Genomic DNA, 24,266 nt, shown 5'->3' on the forward strand with positions numbered 1-24,266 from the left:
ACTCTGTTGTAAATGTTAAGTCAGTTAGAAATGTTTGAGTTTGTACATATGATTGCACAACAAGTGTTATTTAATAGTGCATAACTTAAGTGTTTCTCACATATAAAAATTAACAAAGTAACACCAAAACTGACCCTCAACAAACAAGCTCCACATGTCATATTAGTCTACACATTAAGCTAATAGGTTCTAAAGTAAGAGTTCTAGGACAGACTTACGAAGTGATTACAAAGTTTCTTTGCCATAGCCAGTAGTGTAAGGATCAAAATGCTAGGTGTCGAATCATGCACATACGTTGCACATTTGCAACGTATCTAGTCCTTCGACTTTAAGACTTGCAGCGGTATAAATACAATTATTACGTGTTCTTAAACTACGTAACTTTCAGAATTCACTGCTGTATACAATATTTATAAGGGGCAGTCAAAGAAAAGTGAGATATATGGAAATAAAGTAAGTAAACTGTTTATTATTTCAAAAGCAATCGCCAAAACTGTTAACACATTTGTCCTATTGTAAGACAAGATGGTCAGTGCCTTTACGGGAAATACATTTGATGTTGCCACGATTGTATTCAGGCGTTCACCTCTTCAGCCGAAGCATTTCTGCGCCATCGAATGCCTTTCTTCAGCTTTCCAGAAGTGTGCAAATCGCATCGGGAGAGATCAGGACTGTGTTGATGATATATAAGGGCTTCCCAGCCAAGCTTCTGCAAACGTACTGGAAACAAGTTTGGCTACATGTCGATGGGAAACGCACAGGTGCGAACGCACGGAATTCGATAGCCAAAAGCGAAGAATTCATGCCCAGTAGCGGTAAGGACAGCAACGCCCCCTGTCGGGCATGAACCAAGGACCACAGTCTAAGCGCAGAGACTGTTGTTCTTCCTGTGCACTGCTGCAAGGCCGAACCGCCGCCCTCTTTCTGAGGCCGACGGGCCAAACTACGCGCCCGCGTAATCCTTTGGCCAACTTTTGCGCTGTCATTCGAATGTTTAAGTAAGGAGCGAGGCATCATCCGTTGGGTGACCATTAGTTTCTGTTTTCGATCTGTAACATTAACGTTACCACTGGTGGATTCCACACTCTACTAATTTGGGAACGTATTTCTGTTCACAAGATTTGATTATCTGCAACTTTCGACAGCATCTTTAGATGCGCTCTCGCAGTGCAATAATGTCGACAAGAAAAACTTGGTACTTTTGTAACCAAATTGTGCCCTGCATTGAGACAATCGACCACTGCAGATTTTCTCTGGAACACAAGTTTCTTTCGTCAAAAATACTTTGCTGTTCCCGAATGAGATATCAGCAATTCTGTTGGCTAGTGAATGTAGTAATAAAGCTAATTCTTATTCCAGCAGGTGTAGGCAAAGGAAACATATTACAAGTTAAATTATGAGATTGTAGACTACGTAAGTGTCACTAAAATCTCAAGTGAAAGAATACATCACTGTAGCTACTGAGCCACAAACGATAGGTGTACTCTTCATGTTTCGTATTTCGCTTTCTCTATTCCACGCAAACACCTGCTCAACTTACGCCATGCGGTCAGACCTCGCAGGCAATTGCATGCGTGACTTCGTTTCGCCCTAGACACTATGGACATCTTGCTGCACACTCGAAGTCATGGGATTTCTCCCTCTCCAGCAGTGCGCGAACTTCAAACTCCCGCACTTGGATCTGTTTCGAAAAAAAGAAAAAATATATCTATATGTCGGCTGAATTACTAAAATAATTTGATGAGCAAGATACCAGTTCCTGCTGCACATTGTAAAGTTCAATGATTTGGCCTGTAAACGGACGTTGATGATTTGAATACGAGTAAGTTGCATAGAATACATCGTCCACATATAAAGTATTCTATGTGTATTGTAAGCCAGGGACCTAGAAACGACGGAGAGGCTTCGTCCTGCCATATCCCTCAGTTGTTCACAATCCCACAACAGGCCACAGCAGTCCACCCACCCCACCGCCGCGTCACACCAAACCGTGGCTTGTTGTGCGGTTCGGCCCCCCTCCTCCCCGGAACGTCTCATAACAGACGAGTGTAGCCTCAAATGTTTGGGTGGTAGAGTAATTACCGTATACGCGTACATGGAGACAATGTTTGCACAGCAATCGACGGCTTAGTGTAACTGAGGCGGAATAAAAGGAACCAGCCCGCATTCGCCGAGGCAGATGGAAAACCGCCTTAAAAGCCATCCACAGGCTGGCCGGCACACCGGACCTCTATCCGCCGGTTGGATTCGTGCCGGGTACCGGCATGCTTTCCCACGTTTGAAACAGCGCGTTAAACGGCGCGGCTAGGTGGGCGGGATATAAAATATTACTTACTGTGATATTTCGTAGGTGGCCTCTCAGTCTTCTTTTATAGTGATGGTTGTCTCAGATCCTATTTCTGAGACGAAGAAACATTAACTGGTGACAGGATTGAGTTATTCAGCTGGCTTGCAATAAGTATTCAAATTAGTAAAGATTCTGAACTTTTAAACAGCTATATTCACTAATATTCGTACACACTGAAATATTTACACAAAATGATTCTGTCTCCAGCAGTATTACGAAAACGCATTACCTGCATTTACAATAACTCCTCCTTCAATACCTTCCATTTCAGAAGACATTATCGACAGGATTGCCAATTTACAACTCTCCCGCCACGACTGGGCACAATGAAGAAGAACGAAGATATGATATAAAATCAAAGAGTTTACAAATTTGTTGATAATAATAGATAGTACACGTTTGAAACAAGTAATAAAAATGAAATTGCAGAAATTTAAATAAAATGCTCAACATTAGTTCAAATACGTAAAAAAAGAATATTTCAACTAATCTTTATGAATATGTGTACACATTAATTTATTTATATCCGACTGGAGATATCAATACCCACTGGGATCGTCCGTTTCTTATTATGTTATTGACTTTAAGAATCTCACTGTACACAATGACAAACGTGTGGAAATACATGGGTGAGTTTTTCCAAAAGTGAAATGAATATCACAAATTCTTTAACTGTGCCTCATGACAGACATTAAAATGAGTATGTAGTTTAACGAATATTATAATAAAAACTGCCTAATTTCTATACTACTCCATTGTTAACTCAAGAAACAGTCCTCGTTCATTCGTGTGTACCTCAGGGAAAGAAAACTCTGCACAAGTTAAGCTAAGTCAGCGTATAATCTACCGCACAGTAAACTAGGCACAACATACACGGACACGCACCATCGTTCGAATACACACACACACACACACACACACACACACACACACACGAGGAGAAAATTGCCGAACTCTCATACTGCCGCCTAATCTGGGTCCCACAGTGTGATGGCGTGTTCCTTTGTCACAGGGACCTGTCTAGCAACCACATCGCATCACTGGAGGGCCAGCCCTTTCTTGGGCTGTCCCTACTGCACGACCTTCTGCTGGCGCACAACTCCATCCCCAGGCTGCCCAAGGACGCCTTCGAGGGGTTGCCGCGTCTGCAGGTCCTGTGAGTACCGTTACTATGCCGCCAGCTCCACAGCGTCATATCCACCCCACACACCAGCGTCCTCTGCTCCATCCTCACTCTCTCCAGAGCCTGCCATAAGCTGAAGTCCCCTGGATTACACTATACAGCTGCCTGCTTCTCAACATCACACGTACGCTTTCTACGTTTCTCCTCACTTCTACAAAAGTTTATCTTCTAACGCCCCTGATCTGACAACAGTCTTCTGACTGGTTTTATGGGCCCATCACGAATTCTCTACCAGTCTCTTCATATGAGAGTAGCGCTTGCATCCAATGTCCTCAGTTATGTTGTAAATATATGGCAGTTCCTACCTTCTGCTACATTGTTTACCCACGGATGTTTTTTACCGATGTCTTAACAAATGTTTTATCATCCTGTCCCATCTTCTTCTCAATGTATACCACGTGTTTCGCTCCCCACCGATGCTTTGGAGAACTCCCTTGTTTCTTTTATTATCAGTCAACTAATTTTCAACGTCTTTTTGCAGCGGCACATCTCAAACCCTTCGATTCTCACCTTTTCCAGTTTTGCCACAGTCCATGATCCATTTCCATACAATTCTTGCTCCAGCCGTACATTCTCAGAAAATTGTTTCTCAGTTTAAGAATACAGCGTACTTTCCCGGCTCAATATTAGGTAAAAATCAACACCTATTTCTTTCAGGCACTATTTATATGTATTTGTTTTCACAGATTTTTTGTTGATATCAGGTAATGCAGCACACTTTCTGAACAAATTAGAAGTTTTCTGAATTTTTTTAACCTGCTTAGTTATTAAAAAATTACAATGAAATTGATGCAATTTTTTTCCAAAATGCGTCCTCAAATTGCGATAAGATTTAATCCAATGTTATACATCTGAAGGAAACCAAATTTTTACCAGATATGCATGACGTGATTGCTGAGGTACTAGACCTATTGAATTCCACCTCTTGCGTAAATTACAAGGACAAAAAAGTCACATCTTACATTTAAATTTTTATATTTTTCCCATTACTTTTTCAATAATTTAATTGATTCTGCGATAAAGCTTAGGTATACTACATAAGCATGGACTACTGCAAGTTATATAAAAAAATAGAGCAATGCTTTATAAACTTTAGGAAATATCTGCACCTGAATTCTGAAAAATGCTACGTGCAGGAAATTGCGAATGAAGATGTGAGTCCAATTAAACTGTGCCTCAGAACATTCCTGAAGCATAGTCTTCATCCTGCAGCATTTCTTCGTCCTCCAGCTTGCTCTTGGCATTCCTGTTAGCACTTCTTGCTTCCTTGGCAACTTGAAGAGCAAATCTTTCAGCTTCATGCACCCGTTGTCTGTCACATGCAAGCAATTGATATTTCATATTAGAGCCACATTTTATGCCTAAATTTCTCAGGACTTCCAACCTTCCTATCACTCCACCATTGAAACATATCCATGCAGGTAGTACACCAACTTTTAATGTATTTAGTCCTACAAAAACGTTGTTGGGTAATCTTTCCCATATGCAGTGGTTGAAACTTTCATTTGTATTCTGAGTGCCCCCAACAAAACAGTCTCTCAGATTTCAAAAATCTGTTTTTTTCCATGTTTAACAGGTTGAGGAAGAGAATGCTTATGCTGGTATATTTGATCACTTTCTTTTGCTTTTTGTAACCACACCAAGTAACCACACCAAGAATCTGCTCCTTTAGGGCAAAGTCAGTGAATAGGGTGGTCATCTGTGGACAACTTACGAAAACAGATGGCCGATACAGCTTTCCTCAATGTTGTAACATAATTCAGAGGTGCAGTTCGTTTGATGGCCAGTCCGTAACAACTCTGAAGAAGATTGCTGTCAATCAGCCTTGGACAGACAGAGATTTTCCTTCAGATACTAACTTTTCTTTCATTTCTCTTCGTAGCTTCCTCAGTCTAGCACGCATCCTCTTTTGCACATATCCACAACACTTCAGTATTTTTGCCAAGGTATCACAATCAACATTGAATTCATCAATTTTATTGAAAGCTTTAGAGTCCCCATCGCCTAGGCACTTCATATATCCAACGTTATAAACGGGCACCGACCTCCGAAATATTTTTAGAGCCACATCACATTCCATACCTCCACTGTAATCATCATAATTCTTAGAACACTGATATCAATATGTTACCAAGGCAGGTGTGGCAGTACTTAGATAAACACTCAAAATCAGCAACTTTTCCATTCTCCAGAAAAGTAGAACTTACAACACCATTCAAGGAACGATGTCCTCAACGTTGCCATGCCCCATCAAATGCAACAGCAATGTCCCTGGTTCCACTAATAATTACAGTCTCGTCTACTGCACGTTTCATAGATGCTTTACACACAACCGTCAAGGCACCTAAAACCCACTGGGAGGAGGAGGAAGGTCCCTCAAACCACAAAACGTCTGAGCAACCTTTTTTTCTTATTCATATTGCACGCATTGCATGCACTAACTTCAAATTCACATCATATGAATTATACACAATGTTCGAAGTCATTTTCGAGGTAGATTCTTGCAGGATCTACACAGAACAACTAATTTTGACGCTAAACCCTTCCTACTACTTTGATTTTAAGTTATTTCCAGACAGCCAGCACCATCACATTGTTTACATTTCGCTACTTCCTTCATCAAAGAAGATAGGATGCCAACATCAACAACAACTGATCCACTATAAACAGCGTCATTGTTAACACAAAAATTTGAATCACAGGAGGCTTACCATGAGGAGTTTCTTCCCTGAAGAACTGATACATAGGTTACTTTCAAAAGTGTGGCTTGCTTTGTTACGAACTGTCTACCACGGAATTTCCTGTTATTGAATTTCTTGATGGGTGGCATAGTTCGTATTTGTTGCACACAAAAGGATACGTACTTCCACAAATATATGTAGCACTTGGGCAACAAACATTCAGTAACATGTGAGCAAAAAGCTTCAGCGAAACAAAAGTATGTACTAGCAAAGATAATCATTTACGGACACTAGAAACCTGAACTTTTACCAACATATAAAATTTATCATACGTATAATCCCTGGAAACAGAAAGTTCACGGTTCTTTTCGAAACAATACTGGTTTCTGTAACAGAAATATAGGGGGTGTGGTGGCATACGTGACCATAACTTTAAAATTTGGTATATTTAGGTCATTTTTCAGTTGAAACCTTGTAATGTGCATATCAACGTAATCAGGAAAGACTATAGAATTTAATAAAGTCATAAAAAGTTTCGATTTTTCCACCATTTCTTCATGCCTGAAGATGGCCTTGTAAGCCTAAAACCGGTTAACAATAAAAGTAATATTGTTGAACAAAACTAATAAGTCTACTTTCCTGGCCAGGAATGCCCTGTTTTCATGTGCTAGTCTGGTTTTTATGTCGTCCTTTCTTCGTCTGTCATGTGTTATTTTAATTCCAAGAATTAGACTTGCCAATGGCCTTGCCGCAGTGGTAACACCGGTTTCTGTCAGATCACCAAGGTTGAGCGCTGTCGGTTTCGGCTGGCACTCGGGTGGCTGACCGTCCGGTCCGCCGAGCGCTGTTGGTAAATGGGGCGCACTCAGCCATTGTGAGGCTAATTCAGGAGCTACTTGACTGGGAAGTAGTGACTCCTTGCACGAAAACTGACAATGGCCGCGACAGCAATGTGCTGAGCACATTCCTCTCCGTATCCGCATGCACTGATGCCTTTCAGCTGAGGATGACACGGCGGTCGGTCACTATAGTGCGGTCCTCAAGGACACTTCGTACAGAGTTTAGTTTTCTAATATCAGAATTCCTTCATTTCGTCTACTTTGTGATCCCCAGATTTGCTGTCAAGTTTATCTATAATTTCATATGTGCTACTCCTCACTATTTTCGACTTCTCTACGATTTACTTTCAGTCCTTAGTGTTAATTCTTTTACACTGTTCATTCCATTCAACAGGTCCTGCAGTTCATCCTCAATTTCACGGAGGATACCAATTTCATTATCAAATTTTATCGTTGATATTCTTTCACCCTGAATTATAATCCCACTCCAATACTTTTCTTTTATTTTCGTCGCTCGTTTTCGTTGCCTAATTCGGCCATTTCATTGTACGTCTCCAGTTCTTATTTTTCCTTCTTGTTTCTTGTACATATTTTGTATTACTGTTCTTTCGCTATAGCTTACAACTATTTTTCTGAGAATTTCAAACATTTTACTTCAGTTTACAGTGTAGAATGTTTCTCAGATCTGGTGAGAATTCAGTGGCGAGATCTATCAGCAGCCTCCATAATAACTAGGTAATTAGTATAACTTGCGTGCTAATTCCTGAAATTATTATCAATCAACACATGTGACCTAACCTACACAAAGGCGCCATCGCACCTTCGTTTTTCTGGATTTTTTACTTTGAGAACTCCGTAGTTTCTGCTTCCAATAGTGTTTTATTGTCTTTTTTTATCTACTGGAAGTCTGGCGAAAAACATAAGCTGTTCATAATCGGTAAAGAAGTAGTGAATTGTGAAATGCTTTTGTCGTCGTTGTCATAAGGAAATAAAGATTAGTCGGTCTCAGTTGACAACAACTTATTCTATCGGATGGACACAAACCAGATCCCCATTATTATTTTCTGTTTCTGTATAGCTGTACTATAAAAGAAAGTATTTTATTCGTTACCACCTGTTTCACACAATTCGCTGCAATGTAACTGTCATTGGATGCTCGTCGGTCCTAACATAAAATTTATACAATATCAGTGGTTACTTATAGATCTCCATGAAGAGCGTTCCATTGCGTGTCAAGAATTCAGGAACTGCTCTGTAACTCATCGTATGATGCAGTAAAAGAGAGTTGAAAGGATAACACGTGGCACGTGTAGTTGATTAAACCCAAATATTGTATGTAATTGTTAAAAGAATTTAATTGCGCCCCAGAGCAATGTAACTTGAGACTGCTTGATATCTGCTTTTTATGTAATGGTTCTGGCCCTTCTAACCAGTCCACTGGTAATGATGTTGCAGAAATTGCGGAAATCACTGTGCCAAGTTTGAGTTCACAAAACACGTAATTAGTTACTACCGCAACCCCATATACGAAACGAAATACTGCCAGTTCAAACACTGCTAGACTGTAGTTAGACAACATCTGCAGCATAATGCTATGCATTTAATTAAGCCACTGTCACTAAAAACTTAATACAACCGACGAAGTTATCAGACTGTGTAGTGGACTGCACTAACTATGAGTGTTTGGTGGGGGAACAGTTCGACAATTTCAAAATAATGTCAAATTTGTCCTGTACGGGGCAGTCAAATGACAATGAAACAGATAGAAGAAAGTACATGAACTGTTAATCGCCTTAACTGTTAACAGATGTAGCCCTAAAATCAGTACATTCACGGAGAACAGTTTGTGGTTGCTTCGTGAAACATGATTGTACCAAGACGTGCACCTTCTCGTCCGAAGCAAATCGACGGCGGTGCATACCTTTCTTCTGAGCTTCAAAAGTATGGGACTCACATGGGAACACATCTGGACTGAACTCAGAATGTGTAAGGTGTAAGGGCTTCCTAACGAAAATTCTGCAGCGAAACAACCTTGACAACGTGTGGGCCCTCCCACGCGTTGAGATTACGCTGCAGAAATTTCGCTGGGAAGTCCTTACGCGTACTCCATACTATCCTGTTCTCCCCTCTTGCGATTTACATTCGTTTGGAACAATAAAGAAAGACATTTGTAGTCGTAGATTTGCTTGGAATGAACGGGTGCACCCCTGGGTGCAATCATGGTTCCGTAGATAACCCTGAACATTTTTCCACGACGGCATTGACCGTCTTGCCCCACAGTGGGATAAAAGCAGCAACAGTTATGGCGATTAATTATTTTTTCTCATCTATCTCCATCTCGTTTGATTTCCCCTTGTACATTGTGTGATCAAAAATATCCGGACACCCCCAAAAACATACGTTTTTCATATTGGAGGAATTGTGCTGCTACCTACTGCCAGTTGCTCCACATTAGCGACCTCAGAAGTTACTAGACATGGTGAGAGGGCAGAATGGGCGCTCCGCGGAACTCACGGACTTCGAACGTGGTCAGGTGATTGGGTGTCACTTGTGGCATAGTCTGTACGTGAGATTTCCACACTCCTAAACATCCTTAAGTCCACTGTTTCCGATCTGATAGTGAAGTGGTAACGTGAATGTACACGCACAGCACAAAAGCGTACAGGCCGACCTCGTCTTTTGACTGACGGAGACCACCGACAGCTGAAGAGGGTCATAATGTGTAATACAGACCATCACATAGGAATCCTAAACTGCATCGGAATCCACTGCAAGTACTATGACAGTTAGGAGGCAGGTGAGAAAACTTGGATTTCATGGTCGAACGGCTGCTCGTAAGCCACACACTACGCCGTAAATGCCAAATGACGCTACGCTTGGTGTGAGGAGCGTAAACATTGGACAGTTAAATAGTGCAAGAACGTCGTGTGGAGTGGCGAATCACGATACACAATATGGCGATCTTATGGCAGGGTGTGGGTATGGCGAATGTCCCGTGAATGTCGTCTATCAGCGTGTGCAGGCCGCTCGGGATTAGCCGAGCGGTCTCAGGCGCTGGAGTCAAGGACTGTGCAGCTGGTCCCGGCGGAGGTTCGAGTCCTCCCTCGGGCATGAGTGTGTGTGTTTGTCCTTAGGATAATTTAGGTTAAGTAGTGTGTAAGCTTAGGGACTGATGACCTTAGCAGTTAAGTCCCATAAGATTTCACACACATTTGAACATTTTTGAAGCGTGTGCAGTGCCAAAAGTAAAATTCCGAGGCGGTGGTGTGGTCACGCTTTTGGTGGAGGAGGCTTGCACCCCTTGTTGTTTTGCGTGGCACTATCACAGCACAGGACTATATTGATGTTTTAAGCACCATCTTGCTTCCCACTGTTGAAGAGCAATTCGGGGATGGCGATTGTATCTTCCAACACGGTCGAGTGCCTGTTCATATGCACGGCTTGTGGCGGAGTGGTTACACGACTATAACGTCCCTGTCATGGACTGGGATAGTCGTAGATGTACTCTTGTGAAGACATATAGCATAACTTAACGCACCATAAAGTATTTTTGACCCGGTCGGAAGTTCTGGAGCTGCTGCATGAAATGTGCCGAAATTCGTATATGGTGCCGGCATTTGCCCACAAAGGGGGTGAGAATCACTGTCAGGTGTTTCACTAATTCATGTGTTGGTGAGCCTATCTTGATAAAAACTGGACTAGTCTAGGTGGTGCAGCTGCTCGTGAATGAAGTTTCTTCTCCGACTTCTTGTCTAGGGAATGTGTGTTGAAGTAGCTCAATAGTCTTCCACTTCACTCGGCTGGTAGGATCGTCTTCAGTTCTGTGTGTCATCCTCTAATAGGTCGTAAAATCTTTGTTTTTGGCCGTAACGTGGGAGCAGAACTATACAATTCCCATTCTCCGCTGGGAGGATGACTGTCAGCAAATCTTCTCGTGACTACTAAAGTACTTTTCTCTCTTCCTTGGAGATGTCCGGCTTCGGTGGAGCTTCCATCGTATGTTACGGCATGTGTAACGTCCTATGTCTTCTGCTGCGTCCAGTGGAAATGCAAGAGCGACGTTTTCCACAGCATTAAGAAATTCTGTTGTTGGCACAGTCGTCGACGCCGGCGCGAAATTTAAACCCTTTCCTTGCACAGATGAGGCAACATAGTCAGTTACTTTCTCTGTACAGCTTCCGACACTTCTCCGATTTTCTTCTTGTGGTGGTTTTGCCGCAAGGCTTTCGTATTTCGCAGTTCATCTGTAGGCGGCTTACTGCCACGCCTTGTTGGCCTGAGACCAGCTAATTGCATCTATCCACTCAGGGGAGAGTGTCGACGTCAACTCCGGATGGAGCGAGAAGAGTTCTTTTGCGGCCTCCTCGAGGCTGCGTCGAGTGCACCGGATCCTCTCCCTGACTAATAGGACCAAGATGTCTCTTCTGGTGATCCGGTTGGCGGCGGAAGTACTCACGTGGTGAACGACCTTTGAAAAAGGTAGTGTGAGTCCGTCCTCTCAGCATCTCAGCAGAAACAGTAGGGAAGCCGAATGTTGCACCTTCCTGTTCGGAAGCTTGACAGACTCCTTGAGGCTGCAGTGCATCTCCTTCCTGTAAAATAACCTAATGTATGATTGTAGATTTTCCCGGCGTGGGAGAACCTTGAATAGTTCTCTTGTATTCAGTCGGATGCTGCTATCCAAAAGGCGATGTATTTCGGGTTGCCATAGTCGGGTGTTTTTAATGACAGTGTGCAGCCTTTATGTCTCCCCTCTTCCTCCTCCCGTATTTCCACAGTCCGTATAGTCTGACTTCGCAGCACCAGAACATCAAATTCAGGTTTAAGATAGACCATGAACTCCCATTTCTAGATATGCTCGTTAGGCGATGACCAGATGGCACACTAGGACACAGCGTCTACTGTAAACCGACACATAGAGGTTTGTACATGCAAGCCTCCAGCTGTCCAGCTCCTTCACAACACGAAGGTGTCCAAAGCACGCTTGTGCACAGAGCACACGAAATTTCGGACTGCGACAGTCTAGCAGATGAACTTCACTGGTTACAGGTCGTGTTCCAGCAACCAACCGCCAGATACTCCATGCCTTAAGACCGAAGAAGCCGAGACTACAGCAGGCTGAAGGCGAGGATAAAGAGGTTGCGAAGGCGATTATTCCATATGTCGGGAACATATCAGCAAAAATCGGAAGAATACTCCGGAAACACGAGTGCATGTTTCGCTAACCACCCAAGACTAACCTTACTGGGATCAATAAAGAATGACTTCGGAATCCGGAAAACGGGAGTTGTCTACCGCATCCCTCGTCAGTGTAGGAAGATCTGTGTAGGCCAGACAACTGAGACGGTACAGGAGAAATGCACTGAACATAAACGCCATACTGACAAAGTTCCGTCGACAAAGTTTGCTTCGGCAGAGAACCGCATCTCCCACGGTCATATCATGAATTATAAAGATACCAAGTTGTTGCAACAACCGAACACCTTCTGGGACTGTATTCTCAAAGAAGCTGTAGAGATCCGACTGCGTGACGGAGAAAGAAATAGGGACAGCGGTTTTCAATTAAGCAAGTCCGGCAACCAGCCCTCAGCATGACCAAAGCATAGCGGCATTCCATGTGGAGGTCCGCTGTCGTCATGAGAACAGAACAGGACGAAGGAGCATTGTCGTGATGCTAGCAGAGATCCGGGTGCACGCTTCTGAAGGCGCATCGGCGCCAGACACCGTCCTTCCCCCACCACCGCACGAGGTGCACGCCCAGAGGCGACTGCGTGGTGAGGGCTGGAGGTGTGGAGGGGATATAAAGAAGACACTGAAGATTGCAAGAAGTTCGCAAGAAGTTGGTTTGCTGAAATATCGCGCCTATTGGATGACGCTGACTACCCATGAACTATTCAAGATATCTACAGATTTAACCTACTGTTCTTATAACTTTTTATTTTACTTGTTTTTGTTTTAAGTTTTGAATCGTTATTTTAATTTCACATTCATGGTTTTATTCTGTTTCTTTAATTTGCCGTATCACTTACATGCACAGTGTTAAATGAAAATAATAAGTAACTCTTTACTGTAATATAAGTCATTACAATAATGATAAGCTAAATAAATGCTTAAAAATTATTATTTATTTATTTATACCATACGCATAGAATGAACGAAATTTCTTCATATAGAACAGGCGACAGTAGACACAATGTAAAAAAAAAAAAAAATCAACAGGATTCTCATACTATGGATACTGACTATCTAATTATCCTGATTTGTGCATCGCATATTTCAGTACATTGGAAAAACTTGGTGAAGGGAATTGATAATATACTAGGTAATGCAGCTTTGTGACATTGTTTCTCAAATAGACATTGATATGATAATCATTTAATGGGAATACATGGCTGTGACAGATAATTAATAAACATAAACATTACGTAACAAGTAACAAACACTAACGTATATTTTTTTAAAAAGTTTCAGAGGTTGTTTGCTGCAGCGAAGGAATCCAGTGAAGGGATAATCAGTTTATCATCAAACAAAATGGACCTGAATTCGTCTTACGTAAAAAGTTCTACGTGCGGCTAGAAAGAGCTTATGATGCAACAACGAAAGTTTATTTTATAACAGCAGAAAACATAAGGTTGTCAATATTTAAAAAAGTGAAATAAGTAATTTGTTACAGCAAAACTAAGTGACAGGATGCTGCTCTAGCATGGCGGGTAAAATATGCAATAAAACGATGTTCAGTTAACAAACTCGTATCATTATTTGAGAACGTCTTGTAAAAGCACTAAACGTAAATAGCTACCTTCTAAACTGACCCGTTCCACATCATTTAGATATAAGAATCGTTCAAATGATCTATGAAACATAAAACATACAAGCTAATTGGCTTACCTTTCTCAATTACTCTATGTGGCAATTGCTTCTACATATTTGTGATGAATATGTTGTGGACATTCCCGTTTCCAAGATAACACCAGCCGTGTTCACAGGGTTGTATGCTTCGCTCCTTGTCTGGACAGGCAAAGCACTCGATCTTAATTAACCGCATGTAAACTACTGGAGAATGTGTGGAACAGCGGTCGAATCGCAGCAATTTACGTACCTGCAATTTAGTAGCTGTGCAATGTATAAACACCGGTGAGAGGTTTGAGCTGGATGACGAATACCTGTAGCAAGTTAAGGACTCCCTCGTCGAATCGAGGCAGTACGCAGTATTACACGGTACTGGCGTCATGTCTCCTAGTGGTGACTCGTTTTTATGCGCTGTGTCCATAAATGAATAACGTAAGAAAGTAATGTAAAAAATTTGAGGTAATAATTCAACTGATTTAACGATCTGTATATTCAGAAGCCTCTACCGTTCTCGCTCCATTTTGGAAACAACACCAATCACCCTCCACGGTTTAACGATACCTGTCGGTTGTGGAGCAATGTTACCAAAACGACAGAAGTTGCCAACTACTGTACGCCTCTGATCCATGAAATGGACACCAAACTAACGCTCAAGACACACAGACATTAAATACTTAAGTAAGTGATTGAAATTCAATTATTGAATGGTACCACAGACGGTGACATTTGTTCCAAGTTAGCAAGGCATGGACCCTTCAGATCTCAAGCAGACGAGTGGAGTGTAAAGTGCAATTACTGCCCGTTTCGTTAACGTTATGGATTTACATTTGAGATGATATTTCAGTATTCCAAGGCAATAACTTTATTTTTTTATAAATTGTGGACGTTGTTTAATTAACACGACTTCAACAAATGTTTATTTGCATTCCTTACAATTATTGTGATCGTTGCGGGAGCGCCAGCTATGACAAAACTATTTCACCTGCTGTGTAAGAATTTTGAGACGGGCTAATTTTCTTGAGACTTCAAGAAGAATATAACAATTCTAATTCAAAACATGCAAGTGCTGACAGGTGTAAATAATACCTACACTTTTATCAGCCACAGGTGCAAAATACTGACACGAATTATTTACAGAACAATGGAAGCAGTGGTAGAGGCCGACCTTGTGGAAGGCAACTTTCGGATCCAGAGGAATGTTGTAACATGCGAGGCAGTACCGACCCTACAACTTGTCTTAGAAGATTGGTTAACCAAAGCCAGATCTACATCTATAGCGTTTGCACATTTAGAGACAGTTTTCCCAATGGTGACTGGGATACACTCTTTAAAACTCTGATGGTAGCAAGGCTAACATAAAGGGACCTAAAGGTTATCTACAACTGCTACAGGAAGCAGAAGGCAGTTACAAAAGTTAAAGGACATGAAAGGTAAGCAGTGGGCGAGAAGAGAGTGAGCGGGATAGTAGACAATCCCCAATGTTAAGCAATTTGCACACTGAACAAGCTGTGAAGGAAATCAAGGAGAAATTTGGAAGGAAATTAAAATTTTGAGTGAAAAAATTAAAAATGATATTGTAATTCCCCCTGTGACAAAAAGGAACTTGGAAGAACAGATAAACAAATGCATAATATCTTGAAAGCAAGTTGTAAAATGAACATCAACAATAGTAAAACAAAGTTTATATAATGAAGTCCAATTTAATTTGTCGATGCTGAGGGAATTAGATTCATAAACAAGAAACTGAAAGTATTAGAAGATTTTGCTACATGGGTAACAAATTAACTGACTGTACCCGAAGCAGAGTGACTGTAAAATACAGACCAGTAAGAAAAGCATTTCTGAAAAAAGATGAATTTGTTAATATCGGATATAAATATAAACGTGGGAAGGTATTTGCTGAAGCCCTTTGTAGACAGGGTAGCCTCGTACGGAAGTGAACATGGACAATAAGCATTCAGAACAGAAGAGAATAGAAGTTTTTGAAATATGTGTTAAAGAAGAATGCTGAACACTAGAGGGTTAGATCGAACAAGTAATAATGAGATACTAAATAGAAATCGGGAAAATAAATTTATGGCAAACTTGTCTAACAGAAGGGATCGGTTGATAGGACACATTCTGAAACATCAAGGAAGCGTCAACTTGCTAGTGGAATGAAGTGTGCAGGGTAAAAGTAAAGGAAGGACGCAGGCCTGATACAGTAAGCAGATCCAAATGTACACTCCTGGAAATGGAAAAAAGAACACATTGACACCGGTGTGTCAGACCCACCATACTTGCTCCGGACACTGCGAAAGGGCTGTACAAGCAATGATCACACGCACGGCACAGCGGACACACCAGGAACCGCGGTGTTGGCCGTCGAATGGCGCTAGCTGCGCAGCATTTGTGCACCGCCGCCGTCAGTGTCAGCCAGTTTGCCGTGGCATACGGAGCTCCATCGCAGTCTTTAACACTGGTAGCATGCCGCGACAGCGTGGACGTGAACCGTATGTGCAGTTGACGGACTTTGAGCGAGGGCATATAGTGGGCATGCGGGAGTTCTTTAATTCATTTATGGATATGTAACGTGACAATAAAAATTGGCAGGCGTAATACTTCGTCAGTTAACCATTCATTCATGTGACACGGTAATATGTCGTGATTTGTTTATAACTTAATATTAAACATGAGTGTTCATGGGACCGGAAATCTGCGTTCTTATCTTTGCATAACTACTGCATTCTATATACACTCCTGGAAACTGAAATAAGAACACCGTGAATTCATTGTCCCAGGAAGGGGAAACTTTATTGACACATTCCTGGGGTCAGATACATCACATGATCACACTGACAGAACCACAGGCACATAGACACAGGCAACAGAGCATGCACAATGTCGGCACTAGTACAGTGTATATCCACCTTTCGCAGCAATGCAGGCTGCTATTCTCCCATGGAGACGATCGTAGAGATGCTGGATGTAGTCCTGTGGAACGGCTTGCCATGCCATTTCCACCTGGCGCCTCAGTTGGACCGGCGTTCATGCTGGACGTGCAGAGCGCGTGAGACGACGCTTCATCCAGTCCCAAACATACTCAATGTGGGACAGATCTGGAGATCTTGCTGGCCAGGGTAGTTGACTTACACCTTCTAGAGCACGTTGGGTGGCACGGGATATATGCGGACGTGCATTGTCCTGTTGGAACAGCAAGTTCCCTTGCGGGTCTAGGAATGGTAGAACGATGGGTTCGATGACGGTTTGGATGTACCGTGCACTATTCAGTGTCCCCTTGACGATCACCAGAGGTGTACGGCCAGTGTAGGAGATCGCTCCTCACACCATGATGCCGGGTGTTGGCCCTGTGTGCTTTGGTCGTATGCAGTCCTGATTGTGGCGCTCACCTGCACGGCGCCAAACACGCATACGACCATCATTGGCACCAAGGCAGAAGCGACTCTCATCGCTGAAGACGACACGTCTCCATTCGTCCCTTCCCATTCACGCCTGTCGCGACACCACTGGAGGCGGGCTGGACGATGTTGGGGCGTGAGCGGAAGACGGCCTAACGGTGTGCGGAACCGTAGCCCAGCTTCATGGAGACGGTTGCGAATGGTCCTCTCCGATACCCCAGGAGCAACAGTGTCCCTAATTTGCTGGGAAGTGGTGGTGCGGTCCCCTACGGCACTGCGTAGGATCCTACGGTCTTGGCGTGCATCCGTGCGTCGCTGCGGTCCGGTCCCAGGTCGACGGGCAATTGCACCTTCCGCCGACCACTGGCGTTAACATCGATGTACTGTGGAGACCTCACGCCCCACGTGTTGAGCAATTCGGCGGTACGTCCACCCGGCCTCCCGCATGCCCACTATACGCCCTCGCTCAAAGTCCGACAACTGCACATACGGTTCACGTCCACGCTGTCGCGGCATGCTACCAGTGTTAAAGACTGCGATGGAGCTCCGTATGCCACGGCAAACTGGCTGACACTGACGGGGGCGGTGCACAAATGCTGCGCAGCTAGCGCCATTCGACGGCCAACACCGCGGTTCCTGGTGTGTCCGCTGTGCCGTGCGTGTGATCATTGCTTGTACAGCCCTCTCGCAGTGTCCGGAGCAAGTATGGTGGGTCTGACACACCGGTGTCAATGTGTTCTTTTTTCCATTTCCAGGAGTGTATATCATAGACGTTTGAGACTTGATACGGTGTGAAACCATTGTGCCAGGATGGCGTGTTAGCGCATCTGCCAAGCGAACATGAGACACGGATTCAAATCCCGACGTGTGTTCAAATTTCCATTCGTCGCTTAAGTATCCTTACATACAACATAGATTTTAGGTCAGATTTAAACCACGTTTTACGCACCTTACAGACTTGTATGTCGGCAAATGATCAAAGACTTTTGTTGATGCATGCTAAACTTCTATTTGGAATCACTGACAGCTTTAAAAACGAGTAATAAAGATAATCTCCCTTATAGTATTGTAGGTATGGACATCGCTATTCTTCTCAAATTATGATGAATTATTGATGGTGAATTGTTTGCTGCATGCCTTCCACTCCCTTGCAGTTTTCAACCTACCGCTGCCTCCAGTACAATCGAGGTTATCCCCCGATGTCTTAACTCATGCCCTAACATCTTGTCCATTCCTCCTATATTTTCCTATCGTCGCATATTTTGCGGAGAACCTCTTCATTACATACCTGATCAGTCCATCTTACTTTCAAGAGCCTTCTGCCGCACCGCATCTCAAATGCCTTGATTTTATTCTGTTCCGGTTTTCTCACAATCTGTGTTTCAATATCCGAGATATTTAGGAAGTCGTGGAAAGTATATCAGAGAGATGGACTATCGTTCGTAGGAGGGGGAGTATTCATGGCAGCTGACAAAAATATTGTCTCTATTGAGATCGAATTGCCGGCCGTGGTGGCCGAGCGGTTCTAGGCGCTTCAGTCCGGAACCAAGCGGCTGCTACGCTCGCAGGTTCGAGTCCTGCCTCGGGCATGGATGTGTGTGCTGCCCTTACTTATGTTTAAGTAGTTATAAGTCTAGGGGACTGATGGCCTCAGATGCTACGTCCCATAGTGCTTAGAGCCATTTGAACAATTTTTGAGGTCGAATTTAACTGCTCTGTTCAGTTCCTTGTTGACCAGTCTGGTGTGGCAGTTGAAGATAGCAAAACAAAAGCTGAAGTTTCAAATTTCACGTTCAAGAAATCCTCTACACAAGACTATTGTACAAGTACACCGTCATTTGACCATTGGACTGGCTACCATATGGGTTACATAGTAATAAGCATCCCTGGCATAGAGAAACAACAGAAAGATTTGAAAGCAAATAAATCACCGGACCCTGATGGAACCCCAGTTCGGCTTTACAAAGAGCGCTCGACGGCACTGGCCCCTTACCTAGCTTACATTTGTCGTAAATCTCTTCCCGAGCACAAAGTCCCAAGAGACTGGAAAAAAAAACGAAGGTGGCTCCAGTGTATAAGAAGGGTAAAAGAACGGACCCATAAAATTACAGGCCAATATCCCAAACTACTCTTTGCTGCAGAATCCTTGCACATGCTCTCAGTTCGAAAATAATAAACTTTATGGTGTCTGAGAAGATTATGTCCATCAATTAGTTTTAGAAAGCACTGCTCGTGTGACACCCAGCCTGCCCTTTCTCACATGATATACTGCGAACTATGGATGAAGGGCAACAGGCAGATTCCATATTTCTAGATTTCCGGAAAGCGCCCAACACGGTGCCCCATTGCAGGCTATTAATGAAAGTACGAGCATATGGAATCAGCTCATAGAAATGTGAGTGGCCCGAAGACTTATTAAGTAATAGAACGCCGCATGTTGTCCGCGATGCCGAATGTTCAACAGGGACAAGGGCATAGTCAGGAGTGGCCCAGGGAAATAAAGTGGGACCGCTTTTGTTCTCTATTAAGGTGGCGAAGTTAACTGACTGTTGGAAGCTACAAGACGACTTAGATAAAATTTCTAGTTGATGTGATGAATGGCAGGTAGCGCGAAGCGTAAAAAAATGTAAGTTAATCCAAATGAAGAGGATGAAGAAACCTGCAATGTTCGGTTACAGTATTACTAATGTCCTCCTTAATACAGTCAAGTCATTTAAATATCTGGGCGTAACGTTGCAAAGCGATATGCAATGAAACGAGCGTATGACGTCTGTGTTACTGAATGGGAATGATCGACTTCGATTCATTAGGAGAATTTTAGATAAGAGTGGTTCATCTGTAAGGAAAACCGCATACAGGACGCTAGTGCGACCTACTCTTGAGTATTGCACGAATGTTTGGGATCCGTGCCAGCTCGGACAGAAGGAAGACATCGAAGCAATTCAGAGGCTGGCAGCAAGATTTGTTAGCTGTAGGTTAGAATACCATGCAAGTGTTACGAAGATGCTTCGGGAACTCAAATGGGAATCCCCGGAGGAAAGACGACGTTCCTTTCGAGAGACATCAAACTCCATCCGAAGGGGCCTTGAAGGACCAACGGTACCGACTGACCGTCGTGTCATCCCCAGCCCAGAGGCGTCACTGGATACAGTTATGAAGGGGGTATATGGCCAGCGCATCATTATCTCGCTCGTTGTCAGTTTTCATGCCCGGAGCAGCTGTTTCCCCATCAAGTAGCTCCTGAATTGGCATCACAAAGGCTGAGTCCAGTCAGCTTGCCAAAAGCGCTCGGCATACTGGATGGTCACCCATCCAAGTATTAGCCAAGCCAGACAGCGGTTAATTACAGTGATCTGACGGGAACTGGTATTACCAATGCGGCAAAGCAGCGGGCTTTTCGAGAAAGACTAGTGTGAAAATTTAGCGAACGGCCATTTGAAGCTGACTGTCGAACGATTCTACTGCCCCCAACGTACATTGTGCGTAAGAACAGTGCACATAAGTTTCGAGAAATTAGGGCTCATAAAGACAGTTATTTTTCTCTGTATCTATTAGCAAGTGGAACAGGAAAGGAAATGACAGGATACTCTCAGCCATCCACTGTACGGCGGCTTGCGGCTTCCGGTGTATCCATGTACCGGGTGATCAGAAAGTCAGTATAAATTTGAAAACTGAATAAATCACGGAATAATGTAGATAGAGAGGTACAAATTGACACACGTACTTGGAATGACATGGGGTTTTATTAGAACCAAAGAAATACAAAAGTTCAAAAAATGTCCGACAGATTGCGCTTCATCTGATCAGAATAGCAATAATTAGCATAACAAAGTAAGGTGGAGCAAAGATGATATCCTTCACAGGAAATGCTCAATATGTCCACCATCATTCCTCAACAATAGCTGTAGTCGAGGAATAATGTTGTGAACAGCATTGTCAAGCACGTCCAGAGTTACGGTGAGGCATTGGCGTCGGATGTTGTCTTTCAGCATCCTTAGAGATGTCGGTCGATCACGATAGATACACTTGCGACTTCAGGTAACCCCAAAGCCAATAATCACACGGACTGATGTCTGGGGACCTGAGAGGCCAAGCATGACGAAAGTGGCGGCTGAGCACACGATCATCACCAAACGACGCGCGTAAGAGAACTTTCACGAGTCTAGCAATATGGGGTTGAGCGCCATCCTGCATAAACATCGTACGTTCCAGCATGCGTTTATCAGACAGGCTGGAGATGATGCGATTCTGTAATATATTGGCGTACCTCTCACCCGTCACGCTAGCAGTTACAAAACCAGAATCACGTATTTCCTCGAAGAAAAAAGACCCGATAACGGTAGATATGGTAAATCCAGCCCACACTGTGACTTTCTCGTCGTGCAATGGTGTTTCCACGACAGTTCTAGGATTATCGCTAGCCCAAATTCTGCAGTTGTGGGCGTTTAAAGACGCTCGGAACGTGAAATGAGCTTCGTCGGTCCACAACACGTTACTCAACCAATCGTCACCTTCCGCCATCTTTTGAAACGTCCACATCGCAAATGCCCTTCGCTTCACTACATCGCCAGGTAACAGTTCATGATGCCGATGGATTTTGTACGGATAGCATCGGAGGGTACGCCTAAGTGCCAACCAAACAATGGTGTATGGAATGACGGTGCGACGTGCGACTGCACGAGCGTTACTTCCCCGTGCATAGACGAACCCGCTACAGTCTCCATTTCTTCCTGAACTGTCCTAGCAGCATTACGCCTTGTGCTCGGTCGGCCACTACGGCGTCTATCGTCTAAACGACCCGTGGCTTCGAACTTGGAAATCATTCTCGCCACAGCTGCATTTGTCAACGGACCTTTATCCGTTCGAATCCCCTTCCTATGGCGATAGGATCGTAACGCTGAACTAGCACATTCCCCATTCTGATAATACAGCTTCACTAAAAGCGCCTTTTCAGGTAACGTCAAAATGCTACGACTGCTCACACATCTGATTCTCTCTCTCTCTCTTTTTTTCTTTATTGTTATTTTTAAACCTGTTTAAAGGCAGGCCAGCAGCAGCATACTACGCCGCTTTTTGGCCTCAGAAAAACACAAAAGATACAAATGAAGACAATTAGAGAAAACATATGGTGGATATAGAAACGGAGACAAACAGTTTTTAAAATACATGGAGCCGTTCACGGGCGTAGAGTCCAAGATAAAATTTGTTGAGACACTTGGACACATACACAGACGAAAATTATCACACATGAACGTAGGTGCACAAAACGAACAACACTGAACCACTTAAGCACAAAACGACGGCACACACAGAAACACGAGGCGTTGATTTTCGGCATGCGCATGTTCACTAACTGTGTACAAGTCCGGGGACCTGCCAAGAAAGGAGGAGGGGGGGTGGGAGAGGGAGAGGGGAGAGCAGAGATGCCATTGGCAGGGGAGAAAGTGGGAAGGGAGAAGGGGGAGGGGAAGCCCAGGGGAAGAGTGATGGAGGAAGGGGATGGGGGTAAAGGAAAGAGAAGGGAGGGAGGGTGCCTAAAGGAAAGGACACAGGAAGATGGGGAGAGGGTCAAAGTTGATAGGAGGGGGATTCTCTCTCTCATTAAAGCTCCTTTTATACACGATTGTCAAGCGCAGTCACTGACGTTCTGCTGTCCAGCGCCATCTGCCGGACATTTTGTGAACTTCGTTTTTTTTGTTTTTTTTTTTTTGTTCTAATAAAACCCCATGTCATTCTAAGCATGAGTGTCAATGCTCCGTGGTTAATTAAGTTTTCAAATCTATACAGACTTTTTGATCACCGGGTTGATATAGATATATAGATATAGCGCTGTGCTCCAGACGTACATCCTCAGAAATTTCTTCCTCAAATTAAGGTCTGTGTCTGACGCTAGTAAATTTCTCTTGGCGAGGAGTGCCATTCTTACCAATGCTACTTTTTTAAATGCCGTCCTTGGTTATTTTGCTGTCTAGGTAGCAGAAAACCTTAACTTGATCTACTTTGTGCACATGCCTCACTGTTCTCATTTCTGCTACTTCTAATTACTTTCGTCTTTCTTGCGTTTAGTCTCTGTCCATATTTTGTAGTCATGAGACTGTTCATTCCATTTAAAAAATTCAGTAGTTTTTCTTCACTCTCACTCAGTATAGCAATGTCATCAGCGAACCTTGTCACTGATATCTTTTCACCTTGAATTCTAATCCCTCTCTTTAACCTTTCTTTAATTTCCGCCACTGCCTCTTTCGATGTATTTACTGAACAGTAGGGCTGAAAGTCTGCTCGCCTGTCTTACACCCTTTTCAATCCAAGCAAGCACTTCGTTCTTCGCCTTCCACTCTTATTCCTCCCTCTTCGTTTTTGCACACACAGTCTATCATCCATCTTTCCCTACAGCTTACCCTATATTTTCCTCTGAATTTCGAACATCTTGCACCATTTTACGTTGTTAAACGTTTTTTCCAGGTCGGCAGATCTTATGAACGTGTTTTGCTTTTTCTTCATTATAGCTTCTGGAACCAACCGCAACGTGTAAACTGCCTCTGTGGTGATTGACTTTACCTTTCCTAAGGCCAACCTGATTTTCACCTAACGGATTCCCAACTTCTTTTCCGTTATTATGTACATTATTCTTGTCAGCAGCTAGGATGCATGGATTGTTAAGCTGATTGTGCGATAGTTCTCGGTCTTATCGCCCCTTGTTCTATTCGAAATTGTTTGCTTTTCCTGAAGCCTGATGGTACGTCACCAATCTCATATATTCTTCACACCAACCTGAATACTCGCTTTATTGCCCCTTCCCCCCAATCATTTTAGAAATTGTATCGGAATATTATCTTATCCCTTCCGCCTCGTTTGATATAAAGTCTTTCAAAGTACTAAAAACTTATGATTCCAATACTGAAACCCCCATCCCTTCCCTGTCATCAGACAACCCCCTCCCCTTCATAGAGGCCTATCCTCTCTGTACTC

General features: G+C 43.3%; 1 protein-coding gene across 2 annotated transcripts in view; it reads left to right on the forward strand.

Moving 5' to 3' along the window:
• LOC126281541 (leucine-rich repeat-containing G-protein coupled receptor 5-like) overlaps positions 1–24,266 on the forward strand; it is a 685,956-nt gene that overhangs the window by 482,635 nt on the left and 179,055 nt on the right. For both annotated transcript variants that reach the window (XM_049980596.1, XM_049980597.1), the window contains exon 11: positions 3,360–3,503. In XM_049980596.1, the coding sequence (XP_049836553.1) occupies positions 3,360–3,503 (144 nt within the window). The remainder of the gene's footprint in view (positions 1–3,359; positions 3,504–24,266) is intronic.

Source organism: Schistocerca gregaria, chromosome 7, assembly GCF_023897955.1.
Source record: "Schistocerca gregaria isolate iqSchGreg1 chromosome 7, iqSchGreg1.2, whole genome shotgun sequence".
Classification (NCBI taxonomy): domain Eukaryota; kingdom Metazoa; phylum Arthropoda; class Insecta; order Orthoptera; family Acrididae; genus Schistocerca; species Schistocerca gregaria.